At 38.1% G+C, this 16840-nt stretch overlaps 1 protein-coding gene across 9 annotated transcripts in view; it reads left to right on the top strand.

The window, feature by feature from the left end:
- LOC128691724 (ATP-dependent helicase brm) overlaps nucleotides 1-16840 on the top strand; it is a 153088-nt gene that overhangs the window by 110634 nt on the left and 25614 nt on the right. For 6 of the 9 annotated variants that reach the window (XM_070088919.1, XM_070088918.1, XM_070088917.1 and 3 more), the window contains 4 exons: nucleotides 397-579; nucleotides 10842-11012; nucleotides 11834-11947; nucleotides 15577-15600. In XM_070088919.1, coding sequence (XP_069945020.1) covers nucleotides 397-579; nucleotides 10842-11012; nucleotides 11834-11947; nucleotides 15577-15600 — 492 coding nt within the window. Of the gene's footprint in view, nucleotides 1-396; nucleotides 580-724; nucleotides 887-10841; nucleotides 11013-11833; nucleotides 11948-15576; nucleotides 15601-16840 lie in introns of those variants that run through there. The other 3 variants (XM_053780621.2, XM_053780619.2, XM_070088922.1) reach the window with 2 other exon arrangements.

The following is a 16840-nucleotide window of genomic DNA, read 5'->3' as shown; positions in this document are numbered from 1 at the left end:
AAACTGTATATAATTTCATTGTTGCAATAACTTCCCAAAAATCGGTATGAACTCAATGAAAATATATATAGCCATGCATGTCGTAAGAGGCGACTAAAATGCCAGGAGCAAGGGGCTAGTATCCCCTTCTCCTGTATACATTACTACATTTAAAAAGAGAAACTTTTGTTTTTCTTTTTAGGCCATCCTGCCTTGGTGGGATATAGCCAGTTTGTTGAAAGAAGATGATTCAATAATACTAACTATATTTAAACTGTACTAAGATAAGTTGGTGAGGTTTGAGCATAATTATGGTACATAAATTTTAGCATTGGTAGGATAGGCTGGATAGTGAAGTGAGTTAGTTAATAATAAGGTATGTTAGTTAATCAACATATAGATATATTTTGTTAACAGGTACGAGTACTACGGTTGATGACAGTCAACACAGTAGAAGAACGTATTTTGGCTGCTGCTCGATATAAGCTCAATATGGATGAGAAGGTTATTCAGGCTGGTATGTTTGATCAAAAATCTACTGGATCTGATAGACGACAGTTCCTTCAGGCCATCCTTTCTAACGACAACGAAGAAGATGAAGTAAGTGTTTTTTTATCTTTGGTTACAACTTTTCATAAAAATGTCAATTTCATATACAGTACTTAGAAAATATTATGTGATGAAATATATATATTTTATATGCTTTTTGTTGTCTAATTATTATACCTTTGCCACGTTCTGGTAGTGGAGCCATCAGTTACTCAAGGTATCTGTCTGTCTGTTCACTTATCAATTATATAACACTAGTGATTTAGTAGTGCAGGCCTTAATTAATAATACACTATTCAATGTTAAGTTTGGTTTTTGCATTTGTGGTTTTTCCCATTATTAATGTATAATAGTATATCAGGAATGTCACAAAAATTAATCTTTTTACTCAGCATACACATTTGTCAACATGAAGTAGTGTTAATGTCTTTTATAATTTCCTGGTGGCTACTTCATACTTTTAGCTAATTTTTGTCACATTCGTTACATATATACCTTAGGTTATAACAAAATTATTATAGTTTTATTTTGAACATTGTAGGTCTCTGGTGATTACACTCACAAAAATGTGCATTGATTTGTATGGGTCGAATGTAATATAGAAAGATGTATGCTAGTGTATGTGGCTGTGCTCTGTTTAACAAGGAGAATAAGCATGGTAGAAATAAAAAAGTTACATGATGCATTAAGTGAATTAGTTGTAACATTCAGTAATGAAGTTCATTAGGTGGGAAATACAGTGCCTGCACTCTGAAGGAGGAGTTATGTTTTGAAGGGTCATTTGATTGTTAGATCTGTGCATGCTTGGTAAGGGAGGTATTTAATGAATGATAAGTGTGTTTTGCTCTTTGGGTTGTCCTGCCCTGGCAGGAAATGGCAGATGTAGTAAAAAAAATGGGGGGAAGGGGGGGAGGAGCAAAATGACAACAAGTACAGTAAAGCCTCAAATTAACAGACTCCCATTGAACATATTTCAGAAATTGCAGACAGAACAGTTGACTAGACAAACATTAGAATCATTGGACAAAATGAAAAAAGCCTAGATTTCACATTTTGTCCATAGCAATAGTGTCCAGTAGTCTTTTAAATCATCAGGCTTGGTCCAATGATTCCAGTGTTTGTCCAGTTTAGGCCAAAGTGCCCATGTCCAGGACCTGTCTGTTTTCATTGTTCCCTGAGCCATAAACTGCCCACATCAGTTTATTGTCTGTGCTTACTCTCACATACATGTCATTCAGTCTCCAGTTTTCCCCTGGATTTTTAGTGTTTTGTGTGACTTTATTAACATATTAAGTAAACTGCAACTAACAATGGCTTCTAAAACAAGTTGTGGGGCCAAGAATAAATGTGTGGTTGTCAGTGTTAAGCAGAAACTTGAACTAATAGGGAAGGTTGAGTTTGGTGTCTCAGACTTCATCTCTCCATCATAAAAAGGTAAGTAAAATTACTGCACTGTACATTACTAGAAAATTATTATGTACATTTGCAGTACCGTTGTTCAGTACCTTCATTTTAATTTGCAATTCTTTAATATACAGATACTGTATTTACAATACAGTACTGTGCCTATATTATGCTGTATTGTTGTACAAGTTACTATACCTATAATCTTAAGTGTCTGGTACTCTTCTGAATCAGCTGAAAAGTCTACTCATTCAAAATTTTGTCCAGTTATGATTGTGAAAAATTAATTTCATAATTTGGAATCTACTGACAGTAATACTGTACACCCTCTCCTCCTTATTAGTCCATTAATTAGAGGGTTCACTGTGTATATGAAGTATGTAAAAGAAAAATGTGTACACTTATCATATATTGCTCAAAGATGTTTATTTTTAATGAGCACCTTTATAACTGTCTGTTTGTATGTGTGTGGGTGGGGATGGGCGTGTGTGTTTGGGTGGGTGTAGGTGTGGATGTGTGTGTGTGGAGGGTGTGTGTACTCAGTTATATGTGGTTGGCGGGCTCGAGTCACAGCTCCTGGCCCTGCCTCTTAACTAGTCGCTACTAGGTCACACACTGCCCTCTCCAAGAGCCTGATCATACCTTTTCTTAAAGCTATGTAGGAATCCTGCCTCCACTGCACTCTCCAGATTGCTCCACTTTCTGACAACTCTAGGACAAGAAATACTTCCTAGCATCTCTGTGCTTCATCTGAGTTTTCAACTTCCAGTTGTGTCCTTTTTGTTCCTATGTCCCATTTCTGAAACATACGCCCCTGTCCACCATGTCAGTTCCTCTCAGTATTTTATATTTTTTTTTCAACATGCCATCTCCCACCGAAGCAGGGTAACCCAAAAAGAAAGAAAAGACTTTCAATGTCATTCAAAACTTAAACCATCACTTATGCATAATCACTGTCTTTGCAGAGTTGCTCAGATACGACAGCTTAGACATCCCTCCAAACTGCCAATATCCTAAGCCCCACCTTTAAAGTGCAGGCATTGTACTTCCCAGTACCAGGACTTAAGTCCGGCTAACCGGTTTCCCTGAATTATTTTTTTATCATAATTCTTATTCTTATTTTTTTTTTTTTTAATGTCGGCCGTCTCCCACCGAAGCAGGGTGACCCATAAAGAAAGAAAATCCCCAAAAAGAAAATACTTCCATTATCATTCAACACTTTCACTTTTCATATAGTCGGACTTGAGTCCTGAAAATGGGAAGTACAATGCCTGCACTTTAAAGGAGGGGTTTGGGATATTGGCAGTTTGGAGGGATATGTTGTGTATCTCTATACGTATATGCTTCTAAACTGTTGTATTCTGAGCACCTCTGCAAAAACAGTGATAATGTGTGAGTGTGGTGAAAGTGTTGAATGATGATGAAAGTATTTTCTTTTTGGGGATTTTCTTTCTTTTTTGGGTCACCCTGCCTCGGTGGGAGACGGCCGACTTGTTGAAAAAAAAAAAAAAAATTCACCTCACTCACACATATTCACTGTTTTTGCAGAGGTGCTCAGAATACAACAGCTTAGAAGCATATATGTATAAAGATACATAACATATCCCTCCAAATTGCCAATATCACAAACCCCTCCTTTATTATTATTATTAACACATCGGCTGCTTCCCACCAAGGCAGGGTGGCCCAAAGAAAAACTTTCATCATCATTCACTTCATCACTGCCTTGCCAGAGACAGGCTTAAACTACAGTTATAAAACTGCAACATTAACACCCCTCCTTCAGAGTGCCAGCACTGTACTTCCCATCTCCAGGAATCAAGTCCGACCTGCCAGTTTCCCTGAATCCCTTCATAAAATATTACCCTGCTCACAGTCCAACAGCTCGTCAGGCCCCAAAAAGCACTTTTCTCCATTCACTCTTATCTTACATGCTCACACACGCTTGCTGGAAGTAAAAGCCCCTCACACACAAAACCTCCTTTACCCCCTCCCTCCAACTTTTACTAGGAAGACCAATACCCCACCTTCCCTCCACTACAGATTTATAAACTCTCGAAGTCATTCTATTTTGTTCCACCCTCTCTACATGTCTGAACCACCTCAGTAACCCCTCCTCAGCCCTCTGGATAATAGTTTTGGTAATCCGACACCACTTCCTAATTTCCAAACTATGAATTCTCTGCATTATATTAATGCCACACATTACTCTCAGACATGACATCTCCACTGCCTCCAGCCTTCTCCCTGTTGCAATGTTCACCACCACTCACCCTTTTCCCCCTCATCAATTCTATGATACACCTCATCCTTCATAGACCCCTTCTGCTGACACGTCCACTCCAAAATATCTGAATACATTCACCTCTTCCATACTCTCTCCCTCCAATCTGATATCCAATCTTTCGTCACTGAATTTTTTGTTATCCTCATCACCTTACTCTTTCCTATGTTCACTTTTAATTTTCCTCTTTTACATACCCTACCAAACTCATCCACCAACCTCTGGAACTTCTCGTCCAAATCTCCCAAAAGCATAGTATCATCAGCAAAGAGCATTTGTGACAACTCCCACTTTGTGTTAAATTCTTTATCTTTTAACCCCACATCTCTTGCCAGCACCCACACATTCACTTCTCTTACAACCCCATCTATAAATATATTGTAAGGTAAAAGGACACAAGTGCAACTAATGTGACATTTATTGTGGCAACGTTTCGCTCTCCAGGAGCTTGATAAAGCTCCTGGAGAGCGAAACGTTGCCACAATAAATGTCACATTAGTTGCACTTGTGTCCTTTTACCTTACATATTGTCGGTAATTCTACCAACTTTATTATAAATATATTGAACAACCATGGTGACATCACACAACCTTGTCTAAGGCCTACTTTTACTGGGAAATAATCTCCCTCTCTCCTACATACTCTAACCTGAGCCTCACTAGAAACTCTTTACTGCTTTCAGTAACCTACCTCTTATTCCATACACCTGCAACATCTGCCACATTGCCCCCTATCCATCATGTCATATGCCTTTTCCAAATCCATAAATGCCACAAAAACTTTTTTACCCTTATCTTAATACTGTTCACCTATATGTTTCACTGTAAAAACTTGGTCTACGCTCCCCCTACCTTTCCTAAAATCTTCTTGTTCATCTGCTATGCTACTTTCTGTCTTATTCTTAATTCTTTCAATAAAAACTGCCATACACTTTACCAGGTATACTCAGCAGTCCTTTTTCCCTATATTTTTTGCACTCTCTTTTGTCCCCTTTGCCATTATACAGAGGAACTATGCATGCTCTCTGCCAATCCCTAGATACCTTACCCTCTTCCATACATTTATTAAATAATAGCACCAACCACTCCAAAACTATAGCCCCACCTGCTTTTTACATTTCTATCTTTATCCCATCAATCCCAGCTGCCTTACCCCCTTTTTCTACCCACTGCCTCACGAACTTCCCCCACTCACACAACTGGCTCCTCTCTCCTACAAAATGTTATTCCTCCTTGCCCTATGCACAGAATCACAGCTTCCCTATCTTCATCAACATTTAACAATTCCTCAAAATATTCCCTCCATCTTCCCGATACCTCTGACTCTCCATTTAATTACTCTCCTCTCATTTTCTTAACTGTCAAATCCATTCTTTTCCTAGGCTCCCTCAACTTATTTATCTCACTCCAAAACTTTTTCTTATTTTCAACTAAATTTGTTGATAACATCTCACCCCACTCTCATTTGCTCTCTTTTTACATTGCTTCACCACTCTCTTAACCTCTCTTTTTCCCTCCATATACTCTTTCCTCCTTGCATCACTTCTACTTTGTAAAAACCTCTCAGTAAACATATTCTCCTATAATTTTTACAATCTCTCTTGTCCCCCCTTCCCTTTATAAAGGTCTCCCTCAACATTTGCGTTTTCCACTTTTGCGGGCTTCGAACATTCGCAAATTCCCAGCCGCCCAATCGTATTTAAAATAAGTCATTACATATGTTAGGAATTGTGGTGGTGGCAGAGTTTGGAGATAGGACAAGATTGTCCTTCAATATGACACTAATATCAACTCTACAGCTTATTTATCTATCACAATTCATCTAATATGACATTATAAAAAATATTAATAACATAGAAACATATACTCCAGAATGAATAAAATACGTCATTAAGTATGTCAGGAGTGTTGCTGTGGTGGTGGTGTTGGATGTATAAGAGGCACTGAGACATAAGACTTACATAGTGGTGGTGGAGGCGGCAGCAGAGGCACTAAAGACTAGAGACGGCAGTGTTGCCAATTGCCCTGTATAACTCCAACAACATTGGAGGAGTTAGGTTCGTGCTGTCCTTTTCCTGTCGATTATTCGCTTAACTTAACTGCTACACTGTTAATGTTACACTTTATCGCTGGCTGGCACTATAGCCTTTATTGACTCGTCCTGCTTTAGTATCGCACATATCGTAGAATGACTGAATCACTAAAGACGGCACATTCTCCCCTCTCTCTTCCTCTTCTACTTTGTTACTCTGCTACGAGTTCTTTCTTGAATTCTATAGTTTTTCTCGCCTTCTTTACCAAAGGGCTGGCACTAATACAATATCTTATGATGTTTTCATGTGTTTTATGATTGTTCATGGTTCAGTAGGTTAAAGAAGCAGTATTGTTAGGCTAAGTAAATGCTATTATTATATTTCCCTACAATATATTTGTGCACCTAACATTTGCAATTTTTCAACATTTGCGAGGTTCTTGATCCTCTAACCCTTGCGAATGTGGAGGGAGACCTGTATAAAGAAATGATACATGCTCTCTGCCAATCCCTAGGTATCTTCCCCTCTTTCATACATTTATTAAACAAAAGTACCAACCACTCCAACACTATATACCCCCTGCTTTTAACATTTCTGTCATGATCCCGTCAGTTCCTGCTGCTTTACCCCCTTTCATTTTACGGAATGCCCCGCCCACTTCCCCCACGCTCACATCCTGCTCTTCTTCACTCCTAAAAGATGTTATGCCTCCCTGGCCAGTGCATGAAGTGACCGCCTCCTTTTCTTCGTCGATATTTAAAAGTTCCTCAAAATATTCCTGCCATCTACCCAATACCTCCAGCTTCCCATCTAATGACTCCCCTACTCTGTTTTTAACTGACAAATCCATTCCTTTCCTTGGCTTTCTTGTGTATCTCCAAAATTTTTTCTTGTTTTCATTAAAATTTCTTGACAGTGCCTGTCCCACTCTATCATCTGTTCTCTTTTTGCACTCTCTCACCACTCTCTTCACCTTTCTTTTACTCTCCATATAACACTTCTGCTTTGTAAAAACCTCTCAAAAACTACCGTTTTTTATTTTATCACACCCTTTACTTCATCATTCCACCAAACACTCCTCTTTCCTCCTGCACCCACCCTCCTATAGCCACAAACTTCTGCCCCACATACTAATACTGCATTTTTAAAACTATTCCAACCCTCTTCAACCCCCCCACCCCCACCCCACTGCTCGTACTTGCACTAGCCCACCTTTCTGCCAATAGTTGCTTATATCTCGCCCTAACTTCCTCCCTAAATTTATACACTTTCACCTCTCCCTTACTTGTTGTTTCCATTTTCCTTTCATCCCATCTACCTCTTACTCTAACTGTAGCTACAACTAAATAATGATCCAATATATCATTTGCTCCTCTATAAAAGTGTACATCCTGAAGCATCCTGAAGCCTACCCATCAACCTTTTATCCACCAATACATAATCTAACAAGCTACTTTCATTATGTGCTATATCATACCTTGTGTACTTATATATCCTCTTTTTCATAAAATATGTATTACATATTACCTAACCTCCAGGTATCCAGGTAACCTCTTTCTACACATAGCTCAATTAAAGGCTCCCCATATTCATTTACTCTGGCACCCCAAATTTACCTACTACTCCCTCCACAACATTTTTACCCACTTTAGCATTGAAATCCCCAACTACAAGTACTTGGTTGAAAACTTCCCATGAACTCGCTCAACATTTCCCAACATCTCCATCTCCATCTCCATCTCTCTCTCTCTCTCTCTCTCTCTCTCTCTCTCTCTCTCTCTCTCTCTCTCTCTCTCTCTCTCTCTCTCTCTCTCTCTCTCTCTCTATCTCTATCTCTATCTCTATCTCTCTCTATCTCTATCTCTCTATCTCTCTATCTCTCTATCTCTCTATCTCTCTATCTTCTCTTTTCTCTACACTTCTCTCTTCTCAAGGTGCATAAATGCTTACTATAACCCACTTTTCACATCCAACCTTTATTTTACTCCACATAATCCTTGAATTAATGACTTATAACTTACATCATTATTATATCCCTCCTATCCTGTAGTGTCATTGAGTTGAGTTTCCTTAACCTCTCCTCATAAGACATACCCCTTACCTCAGGTACTAGTCTTTTTGAAAACTTTTGCACTTCCTCCAATTCCTTGAAGTGTTTGACCAGATGTGGTTTCCATACTGGTGCTGCATACCCCAGTATGGACTTGACGTACACGGTGTACAGTGTCGCAAATGACTCCTTACTTAGATGCCGAAATGCTATTCTCAGGACACAGTTAACCTCCAAGAAGATATAAAACAAGTTTTCCAATGGGCATTAACCACTGGGCTAGCTGGCCCAGTGGCTAACGCAACGGTCTGGAGTTTTGCGACTCTCTGATCACGGGTTCTATCCCCACCTGTGGTATGGTATGTTCATTGAAGACAAATTCCAACTACTATGTTATGGAAAACTGGAGGAGGTAATAACTAGAACTGAGTATACTACAAACTCTGATCATACAATAGAACAAAAAAATAATGTGAGAGATCTGGGAGTGGTAATGTCTGTGAATCTTACTTTCAAGGATCACAACAGTGCCACAATCACAACTGCAAAAAAAGATAGGATGGATAATGAGAATGTTCAGAACAAGAGATGCCAAACCAGTGATGATCCTTTTCAAATCACTTGTTCTCCCTAGGCTGGAATATTGCTGCACATTAACATCTCCATTTAAAGCAGGTGAAATTGCAGATCTAGAGAGTGTACTGAGAAACTTTACTGCACATATAAGTTCTATGAAACACATCAACTACTGGAACGTTGGGAAGCACTTGACTTGTACTCGTTGGAACTCAGGTAAGAGATATATCATAATCTGCACTTGGAAAATCCTAGATGGTGTGGTCCTGAATCTGCACACAGAAATCTCTCCCTAGAAAAGTAAATGACTGGACAGGTTGTGCAAAATACCCCCAATAAAAAGTAGGGGTGCCATTAGTGCACTAAGAGAAAACACCATAAGTGTCCAGGACCCAAGACTGTTCATCATACTCCCACCATGCATAAGGGGAATACCAATAGGGCCTTGGCTGCCTTCAAGAGGGAGCTGGACAGATATTTTACGTCAGTGCCAGATCATCCGGGCTGTGGTTCAAACGTTGGACTACATGCGGCCAGCAGTAACAGCCTGGTTGATCAGGCCCTGATCCACTTGGAGGCCTGGTTGTGAACTGGGCCACGGGGCTGTTGATCCCCGGAATAGCCTCCAGGTAGGCACCCATATGCTGCAACAGTTATTTGGTTGATGTGCTCCTCAAGGGATGTGCTCAGTTTAATGCTCACCCCAAGATCCTTTTCCTTAAGTGAGCTTTGCAGCTTTTGATCCTCTAGCCTGTATTCTGTCTGCAGTCTTCTGTCCTTCCTCAAGCTTCATGACTTTGCACTTGGTGGAGTTAAACTTCAGGATTCATTTGTCGGACCAGGCTTGCAGACTGTCTGGATCCCCTTGTAATCTTACCTAATCCTTCTCTGCTTGTATTCTCCACATCAGTTTCACATCATCGGAGAACAGGGACACCTCTGAATCTATTCCTTCGATCATCATACTCACATTTACAAGAAAGAGCACTGGACCTAGGACTGACCCTTGTGGAACCCTACAAGGGTGGGTGGGTGTGAGTTGAATGTGTGTGTATGTACATATGTACTCAGAGAAAGGAAGAGACTAGTGGAAATAATGAAAAGTACTGCTAAATTGTTACAGGCTTGTTTCACTCATTCCCAGATAGTTTAGCACAGTTTTATTGGCTTCTGTCCCCATTTTCACACACTGATATACAACAAATATGTGGCTATGATTTCCAGACTATTGTGTTGGACAGATTTTAAAAGATATTTTTTTAATCTCCACTTTTTTAATGAAAGCTTTGGACCGTTAAACATATTATTCATTTAGTTTTCTTAGTAATACATACATGAAAGTTCCTCACTATTCCCTGACCAGGTTTTGATTCTGTGCACCAACTGATCCACACCAGCCTGTAAAGCATAGGACTATCCATGAGGACGTTGCAGACCTGATTCCCAGATCATTCAGTGAACAGTGTTCACCAGGGTGTTCCCATGCCAGCTTTTTATATGAAGGCAACCATGGCTGAAATTTCCTTTCGGCTACACTTTCTGAGTGATATATATGTAAAAGCATCATTTGATTGTTTGTGATTTTATTGCATCAAATAGTCATCTATCACTGTATTAACTGAAACTTACAACAATGCACTTAGAAAGTGAAGGGTCAGTGATGGGACCATACACAAAATAAAGCATTTGCCACTCTCACTACCAATTGCACCACAGATATGTTGTGGAAAATCCTTGTTGGTTCCTAAAATAGTCTTCTTACTCAAGATCATCTCATATGGGTGTATAATAATGTAGTCCATAGTCCCCAGTACTCCTGTCCATTCAAGCTGAAATTTGTGCCTAAGAGATTTGTTGTACATTTACACTTAATAAAATTGGTTTTACATGAGGACCTCACCACATTTTGTATAATTAGGCTTTAATGTCATATGGTAAAGCTGCAAATATGTAAAACCTAATTACAGGAAGAGGATGAAGCTCCAGATGATGAAACTATTAATCAGATGATTGCTCGTGGAGAAGATGAATTTGAGTTATTCCAGAAAATTGATGAAGAAAGAAGGAAGGACTCTGTGAGGCCACGTCTAATGGCTGAGGATGAATTGCCTGAGTGGATGTTAAAAGAAGAAGATTCAGTAAGTGTTAAAGGAAACTTTTTTACTGTTGGTGTTTATTTATAGAATTTCAAATATCACTGAAGTATAGACATTGGCCCTTCCTGTAAGCCCCAGCTCCCATTGTATTTATATTTTGCTGTTCATCAGATTTTCATGAAATGTAATACATTGTGAAATGCAAGTGTATACTGGACAGTATATCATTATTCAACAGGATAGCCCTGGAAAGTTAAAACTAAATTTGCTTTTCATACATTTTCCCAGAACATTATTATGAAAGGTTGAATTGATTTTGATGCTACATTTGTAGATCACATTAGTGGAGGAGTTATAACTGTATTAGTTTACAAGCAGTGTGGAGTTGCATAATTATCTAAAACTTGTATTTTATAGTAGTGGGATGGGTTTTATTAATCCCTATTTCGGTAACTTTATTTTTTCCTAGATTTTCTTGCATTAATCCAGAGCTTGTAAAACAGACAATGTAGTGTATGTAACTGACATAAAAGAAACAGTTAGCAGTTAGAAAGGGTGAGGAGGAAGTGGTATCTTGAGTCCTTCATCTCTGAAGAGTAAAGTTATAATTTAAGAACAATAAATAATGATATTTGCCATTGTGAGTGACATCTAAACTGTCATATGTGGGTGCCTCTGCAAAGACAGGGATTGTTTGAATGATGGTGAAAGTTTCTTTTTTGGGTCACCTGCTTCAATAGGAGATGGCCGATGTGTTAAAAAAAACTGTATACTGATGAAATATTAAGTTCATGTTCTAATGTAATTAATTATTTGAAATTCAGTGGCAGTTCTTTAGATTTTAATTCACTTGATTATGACAGGATGAGATTGAAGAAGAGGAACCAGAGGAGTTGGGAGATCGTCGTGCTCGATCTAAGAAGGAAGTAGACTATACAGATAGTTTAACAGAAAAAGAGTGGCTACGTGCTATTGGGGTATGTGACTAGTAGTTTCTAAGTATAACAAATACTTTTTGATGGATGCTAATTTATATATTTTTTTTTTTTTGACAGTGGAACTCTTCAGGTGTGAAAGTGAAAATTTTTAAGATTATTACTTGTTTTTAGGTGTGCAGAGAATTATGTAAAAGTGGGAGACGGCCAACTTGTTGAAAAAAAAAAAAAAAGAAGGATTGTTTGTAATATAAGTGGTGTCATTAATTAGGTTGGGCCAAATGTAATTCAGTTGATTTTAAATTTTTTGTTACTTTAACCCGTTGACTGTCGCAACCCCCAATCCTGAGGTGTCTCCTGGTGTCGCAAAATTTAACCCTTTCAGGGTCCGTCCCGTAGATCTACGGCTTTACGTTCAGGGTCCAAACCGTAGATCTACGCCATGAGCTCAGCTCACTCTGATAAACTGTGAGTGGTACATTTGGGCCTAGATATGAGAGAATGCATCTATGTGGTATGTGTGCACCACATAAAACAGATCCTGCAGCACACTGCATAATGAGAGAAAAAAAATGAAATCATGATTTTTCGATTAAAACAGCAACTTTGCAGTGGTTTTTCGTATGTTTTTTATAGTTGTATTTGCGATTTCTTGGTCTCATTTGATAGAATGGAAGACATATTACAGAAATAGAGATGATTTTGATTGGTTTTCGCATTGGAAATGGCTTGAAACTGAGCTCAAAGTAGCGGAAATGTTAAATTTTTGCCGATATTCAAGAGTAAACAAACGACCTCACACGTCTAATACACATCAGCTGGTGGGTCTAATATACATTCACAAATATGGTGATGATATTTATACAATTATTACAGTATTGCATAACAGTAAATCTTCTATTTTTTGGTGTGAATAAAAATTCATTATGTGAATAAAAAATCAAAATGGAATTTATTTGTAAAGCCTCAAAACATAACTAATGAACAGAGGAAATGTTAGTTTAGTGCCAGGAATGCCTACATTGTTCATTCTGGACCCTATTTTGAAATTGGAATATTTTGAACTTTCTGTTAAATTGGCCAAATTAACAATTTCCGATCACTTTATTTTGTAGTTGAAACAGTTGACTTGGCGATTTCTTGTGCTCAATCGATAGAATAGAAGTAATACTAGTGAAATAGCTAAGAATTTGGTTGATTGGAATAATGTAATTGGCCTAAAATGGGAGTCAAAGTCGGCAAAATCGCCGATTCGTAAATATTGCTGACACATCAAAATTCGCGAGAGCATAATTTCGTCAATTTTCCACCAATTTTCGTACTTTTTGTTTTATTACCTTCACAAAAAGATTCTCTACGATTTCATAAGAAAAAATAACAAATTTTTTTTTTTAAATATCTTGGACACTGGTGCGTGACTCCAGATTTGGGCCTTGGACCCTGAAAGGGTTAAAAAAAATTTTTTTTTTTATTTTTTCTTGTGAAATGATAGAAAATCTTTTCCTGATTGCAATGACACCAAAAGAACAAAATTTGATGGAAAACTAACGAAATTGCGCTCTTGCGAAGTTAGTGACCGCGGCTATATTTACAAATCGGCGATTTCGCCCAATTTGAGCCCTATTTTCGGCTAATTCCGTTATTCCAGTTGACCAAACTCATAGCTATTTCTTTAGAACTCCGTTTTTTCTATCGATTGAGTATAAGAAACGGCCCATTGACCGATTTCAACTACCCAATAACTTGGTCGGAAATTTGCAATTTGGCCAATTTCATGAAAATTAAAAAATATGACAATTTCAAAATAAGGTCCAGAATGAACAATGCAGACATTCCTGGCTCTAAAATAACATTTTCTTTGTTCATCAGTAATGTCTCCAGGCCCCTCTGATATTACTCTTGCTTTCTATTTTGAATTTTTATTCAAATGGAAAATAGAAGATTTACTGTTATGCAGACTACTGCAATACTGTAATAATTGTACAAATAATGTCAGCCCATTCATGACTGCATATTAGAATGGCTAGTTGGACATTTATTGGACAATGACATCAATTGTTTACTTTTGAACATCGGCAAAAATCAAACATTTCCCCTACTTTGAGCTCCATTTCAAGGTTCTTTTCATAGTAAAACCAATCAAAATCATCTCGATTTCTATAATATGTTTTACATTCCATCAAATGAGACCAAGAAAACAAGAATACAACCATAAATACTATACGAAAATAGACCACAAAGTCGGCATTTTAATTAAAAAATGGTCATTTTTGTTTTTCTCATTATGCACTGCGTGCTCCAGGATTTTTTTTATATGGTGCACACTGACTACACAGACCCATTCTCTCACATGTGGGCCTACCAGCTTTCTCCTGCTTGATTTGAAGCCGCTAGAATTTATGAGTTTATGTATATCAAACACGGTGGCTCGTAAGACGTATATATACGACTGAAACAGTCAAAGGGTTAAACTTTAACCCTCTGACTGTCGTGACCCAAAATTATTTTTTCTTATGACATGATAGAGAGTGATTTTTTCTTATGAAATCATAGAGAATCTTTTCCTGATGTTAATGACACCAAAACTACGAAATTTGATGGGAAACTTACGGAATTATGCTCTTGCATAATTCTGTAAGTTTTAATTCCGTTAGCGATCTCTGCGATGTTTACACGCCGGTGATTTCGCCCACTTTGAGCCCTATTTTCGGCCAATTCCATTGCTCCAGTCAACCAAACTCATAGCTATTTCTTTAGAACTCCATTTGTTCTATTGACTGAGTGCAAGAAATCTGCCATTTACCAATTTCAACTACCCAATAAAGTTGTCAGAAATTGGCAATTTGGCAAATTTCATGCAAATTAAAAAAGATGCCAATTTCAAAATAAGGTCCAGAATGAACAATGCAAACATTCCTGGCACTAAAATAACATTTTCTCTGTTCATCAGTCACACCTCCAGGCCCCTCTTATATTACTCTTGCTTTCTATTTTGAATTTTTATTCACACAAAAAATAGAAGATTTACCGTTATGCAGACTACTGCATTATTGTAATAATTGTATATATAATGTCAACCCATTTGTGACTGCATATTAGAATGGCTAATTGGACACTTATTGGACAATGACGTCATTTGTTTACTCTTGAACATCGGCAAAAATCGAACATTTCCACTACTTTGAGCTAAATTTCAAGGTCTTTTTCATCGTGAAACGAATCGAAATCATCTCTATTTCTGTAATATGTCTTCCACTGTATCAAATGAGACCAAGAAAATGAGAATACAATCATAAATACATGTACTACATGAAAATACACCTCAAAGTCGGCGTTTTAATCCAAAAACATGGTCGGAGTTTTTTTTTTTCTAGTTATGCACTGCGTGTTGCAGGATTTTTTTTTATATACTGCACACACTGACCACACAGACCCATTCTCTCACATGTGCGCATACCAGCTTTCTCCCGCTTGATTGGAAGCCGCTAGAATTTTGGAGTATAAATACGTACGTCAAAAACACTGGCTTGTAAGACATATATATATATATACCACTGAAACAGTCAAAGGGTTAATTAGGATTTAATTTTTTTTTTTAAATTCCTAGAGATTTTAATAACTAGTAGATGTCACAGTCTGGGGTTAAAATTATATTTTTTTATTCCATGCAGGCTGTTGAAGAGGATGGGAAAGAGGTAAGAGGTAATTGGTGTGTGTCAACTTTAGCATGTGTGAATCTCTGTGTTGTTATATACTTTATAAGTTTGTAGTTACCTGGCTAGTTTTTTAAGTCTTTAATTTGTAAAACACATCTAAAACATCACAGTCAATCAAATATATGATGCATTTTAATGGAAAGCTTATTATAAGTTTAAATTTTGCTAGGTAAATTTTTTTAATAAAACATTTATGGTGCATTGAGGTATGTGTGGAGACAAAAAATGTTATCTGTGGAGGCAAAGAAGGGAATATATGAAAGTATAGTAGTACCAACACTCTTACATGGGTGTGAAGCTTGGGTTGTGAATGCAGCAGCGAGGAGGTGGTTGGAGGCAGTGGAGATGTCCTGTCTAAGGGCAATGTGTGGTGTAAATGTTAAGCAGAAAATTTGGAGTGTGGAAATTAGGAGAAGGTGTGGAGTTAATAAAAGTACTAGTCAGAGGGTTGAAGAGGGGTTGTTGAGGTGGTTTGGTCATTTAGAGAGAATGGATCAAAGTAGAATGACATGGAGAGCGTTTAAATCTGTAGGGGAAGGAAGGCGGGGTAGGGGTCATCCTCGAAAAGGTTGGAAGGAATGGGTAAGGGAGGTTTTGTGGGCGAGGGGCTTGGACTTCCAGCAGGCGTGCATGAGCGTGTTCATTAGGAGTGAATGGAGACAAATGGTATTTGGGACCTTATGATCTGTTGGAGTGTGAGCAAGGTAGTATTTAGTGAAGGGATTCAGGGAAACCGGTTATTTTTATATACCCGGACTTGAGTCCTGGAAATGGGAAGTACAGTGCCTGTACTCTAAAGGAGGGGTTTGGGATATTAGCAGTTTGGAGGGATATGTTGTGTATCTTTATACATATATGCTTCTAAACTGTTGTGTTCTGAGCACCTCTGCAAAAACAGTGATTGTGTGAGTGAGGTGAAAGTGTTGAAGGATGATGAAAGTATTTTCGTTTTGGGAATTTTCTTTCTTTTTGGGTCACCCTGCCCTGGTGGGAGACGGCCGACTTGTTAAAAAAAAATTATGGTCTAGATTTAACTCCTTAAAATGTTAAGAATATTGAATTGTGGAAGCACGAGAAGAAAGAAGGTTTTGTGTGCAAGGGCCGTGGACATTCAGCAGGCATGTGTGAGCGTGTTAGGAGTGAGTGGGACCTGACAAGCTGTTGGAGTGTGAGCAAGGTAACATCTTGTGAAGGGATTTGTGGGAAACCAGTTAGCCAG

The sequence above is a fragment of the Cherax quadricarinatus genome, chromosome 26 (assembly GCF_038502225.1).
Source record: "Cherax quadricarinatus isolate ZL_2023a chromosome 26, ASM3850222v1, whole genome shotgun sequence".
Lineage (NCBI taxonomy): Eukaryota > Metazoa > Arthropoda > Malacostraca > Decapoda > Parastacidae > Cherax > Cherax quadricarinatus.
The sequence above is the reverse complement of the archived record's forward strand: the minus strand, read 5'-3'. Positions and strand labels throughout refer to the sequence as shown.